Source organism: Clavelina lepadiformis, chromosome 1 (genome assembly GCF_947623445.1).
Source record: "Clavelina lepadiformis chromosome 1, kaClaLepa1.1, whole genome shotgun sequence".
Taxonomy (NCBI): Eukaryota; Metazoa; Chordata; class Ascidiacea; order Aplousobranchia; family Clavelinidae; genus Clavelina; species Clavelina lepadiformis.
The window spans coordinates 11369909-11383512 of NC_135240.1; the positions used below are offsets into that span (position 1 = coordinate 11369909).

The window sequence follows — 13604 nt, forward strand, 5'->3', positions numbered from 1 at the left end:
TCTAATTTTTTGCAGTATAAAGCATTTACTACACTAGATAGATATCTTGTTTGAACCTATCATAAGTATAAGCCAAATAACCACAAACTTTTAGGAAAAATAAAATCATGTCCAGAGGATGTTAGTTAAGTTGTAAACAAATTACATTTCCAACATCTGCTACGTTTATTAAAACCACTGCAGTACATGTAAATCTAACTGAAACACGCCGTACTTGTCAAAAGCGGCGCGGTAGTCCATGGCGCTTTCAATCACGTTCTGAGTCCGATCCATGATCTCGCTCTTCATGTTGCTCAATTCCAGCATCCCCTCCATGTTCTGAACGTAATGCGGAAGCCCTTTGTGAGTAGCGACGCGTTCCACCAGTGTTCCCATCTGTACAGAAGGAAAAATGTGAAAAATATTTCAAAGATTAAGATAAATAAGAGTAAATATAATATAATAAAGAAGAGGAAAGTCTCCAGCTTACTCATACCCACCCCGTATATGTCTGTGACAAGTGACTCAACGAGATCGTAGAAGCCATCGTTCATCTCAAATTCAAGCGGTGGATCGAAAGAAACATCCGGGGCGTTTAGGATGAGACGAGCTTCGAGAAGTGGAGGTGGATGTTGACTGTTATCTGAAACATCATTTTCATATCATTTAAAATTATCAGTTCAGTTAAATGCAAAGAATTAGAAGCATATAGAATAAGGCCTAATTAATTAGAGATCGGTTAGGTGTATATTCATGTGAAAAAAACAATCAAGTGTTTTTCAAAGCAATTGGATCTGAAACAAATTTTCATCATTAACCGGCTGACATTAAATCATGCGGCCTATAAAATTGTATCAGCAGTTTCAAGCCAATGTCAAAATCGCTAACCGGTATTGTTCACAAGATAGCGCAATGAGCACTGCATAGCGCTAAATAGTCCATCAATCACTGATTCGTCAATATAATTTAAATATTCGCGCCAAGCATCGGAATCAAAATCGGCTTGAAAATGTTTAATGTTTTCCTGAAAAGAAAAAAATAACGAATCTTAAATGTCGCGTATTATGTTAATACTTTAGAGTAGTAAAATACAAATTAAAATAACTATATTTGACGAGATATCGATTAGTGTAACTGTATACCAAAAACTCTATTAAATAGATTTCGCAATTTTGGTTTTCCTATAAAAGATTATACCTCGATGAGATTGTGGATAACGAGTCCATCCTCATGAATTGAAACGTATCTTTTGCTCAACCTCTCTTCTCTGTCATCCAACTGCAGGAGAACATCTTTTTTGTCTTCTTTGCGAGTGAAAAGAGGGACCTCACTCCACTGTCAAAACCAAAGAAAATAAACAATTCGTTATATTGTAACTACGTTATTGGGGATCAATCTTCTATGAGGTGATGAAAAGTTACTTTATCCATGATCGACTGTATCCTGGTGACGTTATCCTTGGCCTTCTGAACTCTGGATTCTAAATCTTGAACTGCGTTCCGGCAAGCTCTAATGTAGTCCCACGTGTTGGCTAAAATGTGAAGTTTTACATCACATGCCACTTTATCTCAAACAGATTTAAAAGAACTGGTAAAGGGGGAGCACCAAGTTTAAGTGTAAAGGGATGCTCAAGGTTAGGGAGCAAAGTTTGACTTACTTTCACCGCTCCACATTTGACTGCCATCCTCTCCTTTCTTTAACCGGGAGTCGATATCCTGAAGACTTTTACTCACGAGAGGGCGTTCCACCTCAAGCACAGTGTCTCTTATCTGAAATAAGCAAATTAAAACTTTTAGCAAATGAGAAAATGGCATCTTCTAACAAATCACGACAAGCAGTAACGTAGAAGCTGAAACCTTCATGATTTAACGGTTTGCCTAAAATAAAAGATTCTGGAACCTTGTAGCGTACCTTGTTGTAAAGCGTGGAAGTAACTTCCAAGTTTGCGCGAAATTGCCACAACGTGTCGTGTTTCTCATATATTGACGCAGCTTTGGCTGGAATACCCTGCTCCTCCAACGCTGACAAATATTTAACTTCTCGCAGGACAGAAGCAAGCTGTGCAGAAAGAATTTGCGTTTTTAGAACAAAGGTTTACCAAAAATAATAATTTCAATGCAAACGTTTTGAACACATAGATTCTCAATGGCGGTTATAAGCGGAAAATCTGTAAAGCAAACGATTGTACCCTAACATAAAACAATTGTCTATGAAATTATATAAACATTTCCCACATAACCTGATACCTCAGGGTTGAAGTTGACGGCAATTGTGTCCGTGTGATGATCTCTCTTCAGTAAAGGTTGGTCCAGATTGAAATCCGCCATTTTTTCGGCTGCCGAACACCACTTTCTGTACGTGCCATCCTCGAAGCTTTAAATAGAAGTTTTTCAAACAAGCATACGACCGTTTTGCCTTGTTCATCCAGCAATTGGCGATACTCCAGCGTAATTAACAACAATTGAAGTTTAAATGGTTAATTAACTTAATTAGATAATGAAAAATTTGGGCAATGAGGCTTTAAACTTACGACAGAAGAAGTTTTAGCATTTCATCGTATTTTGCAAATATTCGAGCCGATTCTTCAGAATCCAGTACTCTGAAATAATTTCATGTTTTCAGCAAAGGTCCCATAAATTATGCCAAGCCATTAACGTCTTAACAAGGGGAAAATACTCACGGATGGTCGTAGAAACGAAATTGGTTTTTGGGGACTTGAATGCGGACTCTCAATAATGTGACCTGTTGTATGGCCCCAGAAACAGGCGGCATATTCTTGCTGTGGCCTGCCACTTCCGCTTTCACGTACGTGTCAAACAATATCTGTATCCAAAAGTGTAACTTTAAAACGAAACTGCTCAAAGGTGCTCGAGTGCCACTTGCGCATGAGTTTACTCACCTTGCATTCATCTAAAACCTTTTCAAATTCAGCAAGTAAGCTGTAAAAGACTTGGCCGGTTTCTTTCTTAATCATGGGGCGTGCTCTAAGTGGACCCAGGATAACGAGGAGCTATTTGTAAAGCAAAGTGACCGTTTTCTTTTCAGTTTTCTAAACAATTTTAGTTCACACAAGGTTACTCTTTTACCTTGAACATCGACTCGATTCCTGAGCAATCGTTGAAAGCTTGCAGGATGATAGTTGATATCCTGTAATCAATCTCTTCCACCTTACGTTGGAATTGCTCGTAATCGTGCACGAATTCCTTGGAAAAAAACGGATGACCAATTAACGTTGAAAAAGCAAATGGGTTTACATGCAACCAATGTTCCCTCTAAGCTGCACGCGTGCGCAAATGCGCACTGCTGACACGGTCTCCGCGCACAGAAAATCTGTGCTGCGCACAAGAAAAAAATCCAACCTGAATTAAAAATAAAATAAAGGCATAATAATGGCCACAGTGCGCACGTTGCACGTCTGATGTTGCTCACACTGGTCCAAGGGACCGCTCAGGGAGTTAGTGTGTTTGCTCAGACTCGTGAAAAATTAGAGGGAACATTGCATGCAACATTTGACCACTGATTAATAGGATAACTTTACCTGGTTGTGTTGATCAAGACTGTTGTAAGTGCTATCGGTGAAAATCTTCCAGCTTTCATTGAACTCTTGGTGGAGAATGACGACCTGTTCGCTCAGGCTTCTGCCTCGCATTCCGCCAAATTCCAACTTTTCCAGTTTGGCCATTTCAATGCAAGTATCGAAAAGGTCCTTGATATTTAATTAAGAGATAATGGGTTAATTAAAGGGAATGTAAATTCCTGTGAATTGCAATCAAAGACTTGGGCAAACTCTACTTTGACAGAAGTGCTTGACCTTATAAAGTTATTTTTTGTACAATCCTAGTAACAGGATAGCTTTACAAGAATTTAACATATAGGCATTGGATAAGAGAAAAAGTGGTATTACTTTGAGGCAAACGACTCTTGCTAGAAAAGAATCGGCTCTCGCAAAAACCATGGAAGATGGAAAATCCCAAGTTTGCTTTTGCACGTCACCGTTGCGTGGAGTGTGCTGGTCAGAGGCAATTTGTTGACGTGTGCGTTCATAAGTCTTGCGGAAGTGATTGAGAGATTTGATGACGATATCTAATCTTTCCTGAACTTCTTCCACTTCAGATTTGAACAATTCGTCAGGGACAAGGTAAGTAGTTGCCTGGAAAAAAAACATTTCTTCATTTCTTTCTTTCTGATTTCATTTATTTCTAATCACGGTTTTTAAATACTAGCATTAGGGTTAAAAATTAAACAAATATTTAAAAATGTGTCGATGTTCACTATAACATTTGTAGTACAGGAACAATACGGTGACCAATGAACTAGAAACCCCATCAGCAAATAGTGCGGAGAGTAATAACACAGATTAAAAATGTGTATTCAAAATTGTTTACAGCAGTATGTGTGCTTTACCTGATCAATGAGCATGTTATTGACTTCTTGAAGGAACACAATTATTCTCGGAGCACTGCAATAGTAACGCGAACTGTTCCAGATGAGTCCGATCACATGCATGAGTGCTGACAAGTACGGTATCACCTCCTCAATTGTTCCCTGCTCCATCGTTTCCACCAAAGACTTGAGTGACTGAAGATGTTTATTGATATCTGACGCTTCCGCCAGCGCTGGAAACAATGCGGTTATTATAAGAAACCTTTTAAGTCTGTCCCTATTTTATAGATTTGTATGATAGTTGGTTGGCTCATCCAGTACTTACATTTGCGCACATCTTCGAATAATTTTTTCAGCGTTGACCAGTAACTGCTTCCAGAGTTCTGTAGAAGACGCGCCATTTTTGCGATTTTTGGATTATTCAGCTGTTCGTTGATGTATCTGTAAAGAGGAACGGGAACTTGTTGTTAACAGTAGAAACACTAGATTTGATTTTTATACTTTCAATTGAAATATTGTGAAATAAGTTAAAGTAATCTTGCTGGAAAGCCGACTTGGTCAAGTAAAGTTGCAAACAAAACAAAACACATGAAAGCAGGGCAACGGGAAAAGGTTCCAACGTTATAAATCGAACAAACTCATAAAAACACAATCACTATCGAGTCAACACGGTCGATAACATGAAGGGACGTGTCAGGAAAAGGCTACACTCCCTTTTGTGTCAATAGAGCGTCATCGATCAAGCCATTCATTCCTTACTCGAGATTGTTTGCTTTGGCCTTCCAGAAATTCAGCTCTTCACGCGGCCAAGGGTTGCGACCGGCCAGTAGTGGCTCAGACGAATCCTGCTTAACTACGTCTTGCACCTGATGAGCCCACTCGATGACCACCGATTCAATGGCGTGGATAAGTGGCCTTTGCTGACGCAAGTACCTGAAAAGTTGAAAAAAGTGTTGCCATATTAATTGCATCCAACGAACAGAATCAACACTGGAATAAAATCGAAAACATTAGAAATAAGGTCATCACCATACGGAATAAGCAAAAGAACGTATTTATTTTAGTACGATGAAAACTTCTTGCTTTGATGGAAATATTCATGCTATGTTTAACTGGAACGCATTTTTATATCAAAAACAGGATAATATCACTACCGAAATAAGTTTAAAATGGCTTGTTCTCATTCTATCCGAAGATGGTTTTATTTCGATATTTTTTGGGTGTTGATCATATTTTTTTCATGAAATAAATGGAAGACCCTCCTTTTTGTTGATGACGTTATTTTGTTCTTGCTTTAAAATAATGTCCTCAAAATAAACACCAAAAGTTAATTTTTGTGGTTTTAGCCCTGAAGAAAAACGAAAAAATTTCATACTTGGTATTATATCCTTCATCACTAACACTGGATCCAGGTCTTGTTTGTGATGCGGAGCTGCCTCTTCCGTCGATCACTTCGTAATCATCAACATCTTCACTCGCATCCTCATTTTCCTCGAGAATCTTCCGGCTCTCAACTGGCATGGGCAAGATCGTTTTCCCAGCTACCAAACCCTCAGAAACATCAACCTGTCCGATCAAGCTGTTAACGTGTCTAGTGACGTCATCAGATACAACACCTGGCCACAAGGAATGGTTGTTCTTGTTTCGAAGAACCGTAAATGCAACCTACAAGCAGATAATCCGAAATTAAACAGCGTCAAAGTCATTTGAACGAAAACAATTGATGGACATAAACAACTCAATTTTATAATCCAACTATTACCGGTATGAAAACCTATGTAATAGTGTCAAATAAGTTAGACCTCATTAACGAAAGATGACAGATGTCCAAATGTAGACGCCGATAAATCACCAGCAATTAGAACGTATCGAAAGTTATCACGCTGAATGGGTATTGCCATTCGCCTCATCAAATAAACTGATTTGTTTTTCATTGTTTCGTTAAAGTCAGTAGTAAACGTCACTGGCCCCCCCACCTGAACAAAGGTTTTTGTAATGTATGTAGCAATGAGTGTACGACAGTAGTGCAAAAGCACGGCTCCATATTATCAAGCTTATAACAAAGATAAATTGCAACTTAATATTTTTCATTTATAAATGATAAACAAACGACATAACAAGCGTTCTATTAATATTCATATCTTACGGCAGCTGAAAATATGAGTAGTAGCATAGTGGGCTCATCAAAGAACTGCTGCAGTAACGATCTGTTTTCCTCCTGTTTGAGAGCTTTCTTCCATTTGTCCGGCTTCACCTTGAGAGTGTTCACGAGAAAATCCTGGATAAACTCCACTCTAACATCATCATACGTAACTTCCGAATCGGCTTCATCATGCTAATGATTATGAAACATCTCAGTAATTAAAACCTTACCAAATATAATGTCTTAACGGTCACTAATGAAAAGCAATCGCATAAACTAACCCACCTTGTCCTCATCACTATCCCGTATCTCCTCCTGATTAACTCTTCCGCCACCACTTGATTTCATCGCAATTTAAAATAAGTTTATCAAGCAGATTTACAAAGATGATATATTCTAAAATGCATGTCACCAACTGTAAAACTTTCAGGAAAGTAAGGGTTGACCGGTTTATGCATGCGATGATGCGATCGAATGATATTAAGTTTCTCAGTCAATCTTTATCGCTACACCATTAAAACTAAATAGATTTTATAGTTATATGGTACCAGAATATTTCGCCTTGGACCGAGGAAAGTCTTTTTACAACTTACCTCGGTGATGGTGCCTTGTTGCTCGAACATGGGCTACCGAGCGATATTTGTGAAAACGTCGTTCAAACCTTGCTCTGGGACATCACAACAGTATCGGTTACTGAAAGGGGGTCGCAAAATTGTGAGCCCGGCTTTAAACCGCTACACCAAATGTTAATTTCTAATTCGAATCATCAGAAAAAACATACAGAAAATAAACGCAAAGAACGCTTACAATCTACCTGTAGAACCTTCACGGCCTTTTATATTACTGAAATTGATGACCACACTAGGCCTGCAACTAAACAACCACTTATAGCTTAAAGTGGACGGCTTGAACATGACCTCTGCCTTCCTTCCTTATCTTATATGTGATAAATTCCAACATTTTCTATAAGTATAAGCCTATGTCAAGCAAAACAAACATTTTTCGCTCAATGAACTTGTAATCTCAACTACATTGGCTTTATCAGTTCCATATAAGCTATGCTATATTATTCATAACAGTACCGTATATTACAAGAACGCAAAGCAAAAATTACTTTGATAAAATTATGATTTTGAAGGTACTACGCTATTGCTTCAAGGAAAAGTCGCTCCAAACGAAGCAGTGAACGAAAGTGTACGCACACAGCTAGTCTTCTTGCAAACAGTTCTTGTAGTGATTAGCTGTCTACCTCAATATTTATGACAGAACTTAAAACCAACCTTTTGTTCAGGCAATTTAATATTGGCACATGTCCAGTAAGATCTTGTTTTTGTCAAAGAGGTGGGCGTTTGGCAAGTACCACTTCAAGCTCTTTCTATTAGGCTAAGTCCTTCGATTTGTAAACAGTTAAACCACATCTAACTATGCTATTCCTAGCGCTGTACCTCGGAATAGCAGGGTATCGACTGTAGAATCTACAGACTTTGCAGTTTAGGCTACAAGATGAAATACCTTGCAACATTGCTTATCTCCACTACGACAAGGAGAATGTGAAATATTTTGTGTTTCAGTGCCTATACATTTAGTAAAGTTAGGTTTCGTTAGCAATTCCTTCCTGAAGAATGATGTTTCGCTTTTACTTTTAGGCAGCTACAACGCACTATATCAAACAAGACATAACTCCAAGTTTTAAAGTCAACTCTCATAACACGAGACTAGGAATAGCTTTGTTAGTTACCATCGTTGTCTCGTCCGTAGCCTTTATCTCCGCGTCGTTTCTATGGTCACATGCAGAAACTCTTAGTTAATTATTAATCCATTCCCAGTTCGCCAAGCTTCAAACGAATATTGTTCTTTTAGGTTCATCAAAGCAACTTGGGGCAGAAATATCTGTCTGTAGCCAACTGACTCGCATAACGGCACCTAGTTCTTTGTTTTATTAGGCCTAAGCAATAACCAACCACGAAACTCATCAGTAGCTTTAAATAAGCAGAAGGTTTGATTTTCAATTCGTATCTTTGAACATCACAGATACACTTGGATTTTAGTCGATCTATTAACTACTAACGATAAACTCATTTATACCATTTACTCATTTACATTTATTACTAACTAAATTCATTTACACCAGCAAATAATAATTCAAACACCTAACAAGGTTTATATACACAGCTTAACACATAGCCTACTACTTGATTTCGGACATATTTTTGTGTTTACAAACTAACCGTATTCTCTATTCACAAATATGACGTTCCATTATTTTCTTTAATAACTTTACAATGGGAACTAGTTTTTGAACCGAAATGTACGCCCGCTGCTATGGTTACGCGCTGTTGCGTTAAATTTGCCCTCCATTAACTTCATGTTTTGTTTGGACAGCTACAAAAGATAATCCACGATAAATATAAAGTGTTTTATAAAGCATGTGATCCTCAGTATTACTTGTTGTAAGTGTTGGTTTAGTAGCGATCTAAAAAGCTGTATGTAAGAGTAATTAACTGTCTAAAAGCATTAAAGTTCTAGTATTTACAACTTGTTTTTGATCAATTGACAATTTCTTATTACAATGTTTACGAAAATCCTTTCTCAAACTACAAAACCCAGTTGTATGTCAAAGGCTGAAACATGCCATCTTTTAATATGCTTTGGTGAAATGTGTAACTGCCGCTGAGATGGTTTTGCGGTTAGATAACAACTATGTCGGCTTTAATACAAACGTCAACAGCTACTGGGTATAATAATCGAAATATTGACTTTGCGGTTTTGAATCCACTTATCGTTCGTGAAGACTACTTGACAGCAAAATGTTTTTTTACATTTCATACTATTTCATATTATTTTTGTTACGGATAGATCTTATATGTTCAGGTACAATGTAAATGTTCTTGATGTTGATGTAAGCTATGCGTAACCAGTAACCTGGTGTGTCATATATTTCGTTTTACTTTAATGCGATCAGTTGTAAGGTAGCACACGAGTCAATGTCAGCATTTTGCAGTATTGTCGTAAAGTTTTGCTTCTGTTCAGGCTCAATGCTATGTCGATGAATTATAACAAAATAATACGTCGTTTTATTTATCAAAACATAGCTCAATGTAACAAAATGCAAAATGTCAAGACATGACAGCCGTTGGTAGCCCTTACAAAATAAAAGCACTTGACTTCCCCCCAGCGGGCCAAACTCACGCACCCAATATAGTTGCTTGTTAGTTACTTTAAAGATTGATTTTGTCTCAGCCTCAGCCTCAGCTTGGACAAGGATCTAATAAAATAATGTTGAGTCTTGTTTATTATATCACAAAATAGTTCTCACCTAAAACAAACACAGTGAAAGGTTAACTCGTTATCAACTTTAATTCAAACTGTCGCATTACTCAAAACAGTTTCACAGATTTCGAAAATATTAGGAATTAGTAAAAACAATTACACGAACCACTAACTACTCAAAATAATGTTTAACGAACCTTTTAATTTTGACCTGAGGGACTGCCACTGTAGAACTAATACGTAAAACGTCGGCTCTTGTACGTTCTAGTAAATGCACGTAAACGCTCTTACGTTCGAGTTACCTGAATTGCAGATTTCTTGTTGTGCGCTCATTGCAAGGCCCCCAACACATTTAGCTTCTTTGGGAGGAACAACGTCTCCTGTTAAAATTTCAAAACAACTTCTTTCTCGGAAGCGCTTTCCACGTCCACAACTTTTCGAGCATTTGCTCCATCCTTCCCATGGAGCCCAACGTACCTCGGGTCGGTCCAAGTCGGTTTGGCAAGATCCAAGGTTACATTTTAACATAGACATTGAACAACGGCTGTCAATTTTTTTGCTAGATTTTTCACTGCACGCCCTTCATATAAATAAATTCAAATAAATCTGTATTTATAGGTCTACACAATACAAAAAAGAGTCAAAGTCGACATGTTATCCGCCAAATGAAACGTGCTAGTATCGGCCTATACAATATGTTTTAACAGCAATCTTTTTAATCCAAAAATTAACAAAGTACGTAAATTCTTTACCAATAATAATTTTCCCAAGGAAATGTTTGACAACCATCGTTTTACTGTAATGTTTTATTCCTTCTATTTGGCGTTACAAAATCGTTTTTACGGCGTATCAAACTTGTTTACCATAAGTTGCCGGGCTACTGTGTGAATAAATACTGTGTGTGAATACATTTTATTACGAGACATTTTAAAACGATTTTTTGAGGTGTAAAAAACAAAAATTTCAGGATGGGCGTATTTTGACCGCAGTATAGGCAAACACCTAAATTTTAGATTAAGCTTTTAAGATATTTTGCCCCTCAGCCTATCAACGCAATCCAACATACGCCGCTGAAACATAAGTCATGTGTGCTATCAATACACCTTGTTTTACACTCAAACAATGTCCTTACATCATTTATCAGTAATTTTATCGCTGTAAATCACAGCAAGACGTCTTACCTCATACGATACTTGTAACTTAACCCACACGAGTTAAGGCATGGACTCTCCTGCCAAAGTGTCCATGTGGCACAAAGGTATTGATTGCACCTCCTGACATGCATTGCTCCAATGTGGCGACCGAGGCAGGTTTGTGCAGGCATAGGAGAGCCTGATAAACATTAAGTGGAAGTGCTTAATGCACGACTTTTTTTATAAATTATGTGTTGTCCTGAATCAATCAAACATTTACCATTTTGATGACATTCTCTCGTCCGCCTCGTTATGCCCTGACCGCATGTCGACGTACAAGGGGTCCACGTACCCCATGGTGCCCATGTCGGCGGGCAGGACACGATACAGGGTCTTTGTTGTTCGGGCGCACCCGGACACTCGTTGGAGGCAAATTTTCGTGCGTTTTCACAAGTGCGACGCCGGGTTTGGGTTCCCAATGTGCAAGTTTCGCCCTTACATTTGCTCCAACTTTGCCAAGCACTCCACGCCCCTGCGATGATTGTGAAATTAAAAACAAGAAATTCTATTAATAAGAAAATAAGATAAAGCATATCCACACTTGTTCCGGGGTAAAGTGCAAAACCTAAAATATCTCTTTATTGTACTTTCCGTTTACAAATTTTGTAAATTGTTACAGTGAATTACAAAGTAAAAGCGCTTTGTTTCCAAATGGAACTGCCTGGTAATAGGAAAGGCACACTAACTATAGAACCATGAATTGCAATACACGTTATGTCCACTTGTAGCAAATAGAACAAAACCCGCAGTATATTAGGAGGGTTTAAACTGGTCATTAACTGACGTGTTTTAATGATAATCCTAATTGCTTTACGCAAACATTTCATTTTAACACACGTCGTCAAATCTGTGCTCGCTGCTCGTATTTTCAATAACAACACGTCTATTCCTCGCTAATACAGACAACTTCACAAAGTGCATTGACGTAAATCGTTCTTACCGTTCCTGGACCACTTCATAATGTATATCGTTGGTTGAATACATGAGCTCTTGTTGTTAAATGTTACCCAGCAACAAAACTGAGAAGTGCACGTCATTCTGTAATTTAAATATGGATTCTTTAAAAAATTCCACCCTTATATGACGATTAATCTATGAAAGAACATGTCTGCAATTAATCTTTTGATAAAACATTTCAAACAAAAATGGTCACTAGGCTATAATTTTATAAGCACATGTCATATAACTATTCTTCTGTTCTCATGAAATTTTATACAGTATATTAAAAGGATACAAATCTTATAGGTTTTTTAGGTTGTTATATAGCCTATAACCCTTCCCCTACACTTATAAGCTATAACCATTTTTCATACTTGTCGACAATGTCCGGCCCGCATAATATCCCATCGCTTTCGCATCGCGAGTGAAAAATAACATCACCAAAACGGAAAAATCCAGCTGGGCCATCGGTATGTACTTTTGAATGTGATTTTGTGAATGGTACATTTGAAGCAGGCGAAGTTATTTGAACATCAGTTGCGGCATTGGAGCTTTGAATTTGAATTATTTGAACCGAAGAGCTTGCTATATTTGCCGTGGTGGAGATGTTCGTACTTGTAGGCAACCCTGACTCTGGAGAGAGCGTTGCAATGGTACGTTGATACTCTTCAGTGCTACCTGCATATAGCTGAGAAGTATTTAGTATCGACTTGTTAAACTGAGATTCGCAAACAATATTCTTATGAGTTATTAATGTATTTTTTCTAAGTTAGAGGCACAAAAATGAAGTATAAAGTATAGCCTTACGTTTATGATAATAACAGTATGGGTATTGGCTATCATCGAAACAACAACCTCGCGATTCGCATAGCGATCTGCCCATATTTCGACTACCACATACTTTTCGCAATTTATCTGGAATCAGGCATTGATCATCTGAGGGACATTTGCCTGTACGAAACCGTATGACTAAAGTGCATTTAGTAATTTTAACAACCAATTTAGGCCTACGTACAATTTTAATTACAAGCTGGCCTACTTTTTAATCTGTTTCGTTTGTTACTTTATCAAACTTGCCTTTTCTTTTGTAACAAAATGGTAGAAAATAATTTTTATACGGAACTGTGTTATTATCATAACAGCACCCCGCTCGATGACAAACATTTTCTTCCAGAAACCAACCCGCGTCGCAGCCAGTTCGTGATCTGATATTTTGCCAGCAGTTACAATCTTCGAACAGAAAGTTAGCAAACAGTTAACTATGTTCTACTTACCTAATAATATTCGGTTAAAGTATCAAAGACTTACCTAAATTTGAGCCTGAAATGTCATCCCAATGTGTGATAACAAACACTAAGCATAGGAAGTAAAACTTCATGTTGTTCGTTCTTCGACGTTTTGTAGGTCCTTCGTCAAATCGTTTAGTTTCAATTTTATTGTTTGTTTAAAAGCTTTTCGTAATGCGTTTACCTGCAATACTGACCGCTGAAAAACAACAAGTTGTGTCACGTCACCGTGCCTTTTTTGTCGAACAAAAGATTTAATGCAACATGACAAAGAAAAAACTTGACACCGTGCCTAAGACCTCGGTTGCCAAAGCTGTGTGTTGCGAACCATTCGCAAGAGGGCCTCAAAAGTGTCCAAAATTTATGAACATTATTACACAATAATTGAATATAGGCCTAATATGTTTCCCT

The 13604-nt window shown here is 37.8% G+C and overlaps 2 protein-coding genes across 2 annotated transcripts in view; both read right to left on the reverse strand.

Annotated features, from left to right (window-relative positions):
* Positions 1–6929, reverse strand: part of LOC143469164 (dynein beta chain, ciliary-like) — a 45388-nt gene extending 38459 nt beyond the window's left edge. Inside the window, exons 1-21 of the mRNA XM_076966752.1 lie at positions 6791–6929; positions 6509–6697; positions 6165–6338; positions 5738–6027; positions 5122–5295; positions 4688–4803; positions 4384–4595; positions 3884–4129; positions 3518–3685; positions 3066–3182; positions 2879–2989; positions 2660–2802; positions 2510–2578; positions 2226–2352; positions 1891–2037; positions 1637–1748; positions 1401–1510; positions 1177–1314; positions 868–1003; positions 480–622; positions 215–375 (exon numbers count right to left, since the gene is read on the reverse strand). Coding sequence (XP_076822867.1) covers positions 215–375; positions 480–622; positions 868–1003; positions 1177–1314; positions 1401–1510; positions 1637–1748; positions 1891–2037; positions 2226–2352; positions 2510–2578; positions 2660–2802; positions 2879–2989; positions 3066–3182; positions 3518–3685; positions 3884–4129; positions 4384–4595; positions 4688–4803; positions 5122–5295; positions 5738–6027; positions 6165–6338; positions 6509–6697; positions 6791–6853 — 3146 coding nt within the window. The 5' untranslated portion in view covers positions 6854–6929. The remainder of the gene's footprint in view (positions 1–214; positions 376–479; positions 623–867; positions 1004–1176; positions 1315–1400; positions 1511–1636; positions 1749–1890; positions 2038–2225; positions 2353–2509; positions 2579–2659; positions 2803–2878; positions 2990–3065; positions 3183–3517; positions 3686–3883; positions 4130–4383; positions 4596–4687; positions 4804–5121; positions 5296–5737; positions 6028–6164; positions 6339–6508; positions 6698–6790) is intronic.
* Positions 6930–9556: 2627 nt separating this feature from the next.
* Positions 9557–13375, reverse strand: LOC143461283 (semaphorin-5A-like). Its single transcript, XM_076959150.1, has 9 exons — positions 13216–13375; positions 12985–13137; positions 12715–12858; positions 12282–12585; positions 11909–12006; positions 11189–11440; positions 10957–11107; positions 10078–10355; positions 9557–9770 (listed from the first exon to the last, which is right to left on the reverse strand). Exons 1-9 carry the CDS (start codon positions 13283–13285, stop codon positions 9754–9756), a joined length of 1467 nt encoding a protein of 488 aa, XP_076815265.1. The 5' UTR covers positions 13286–13375; the 3' UTR covers positions 9557–9753.
* Positions 13376–13604: the final 229 nt, after the last annotated feature.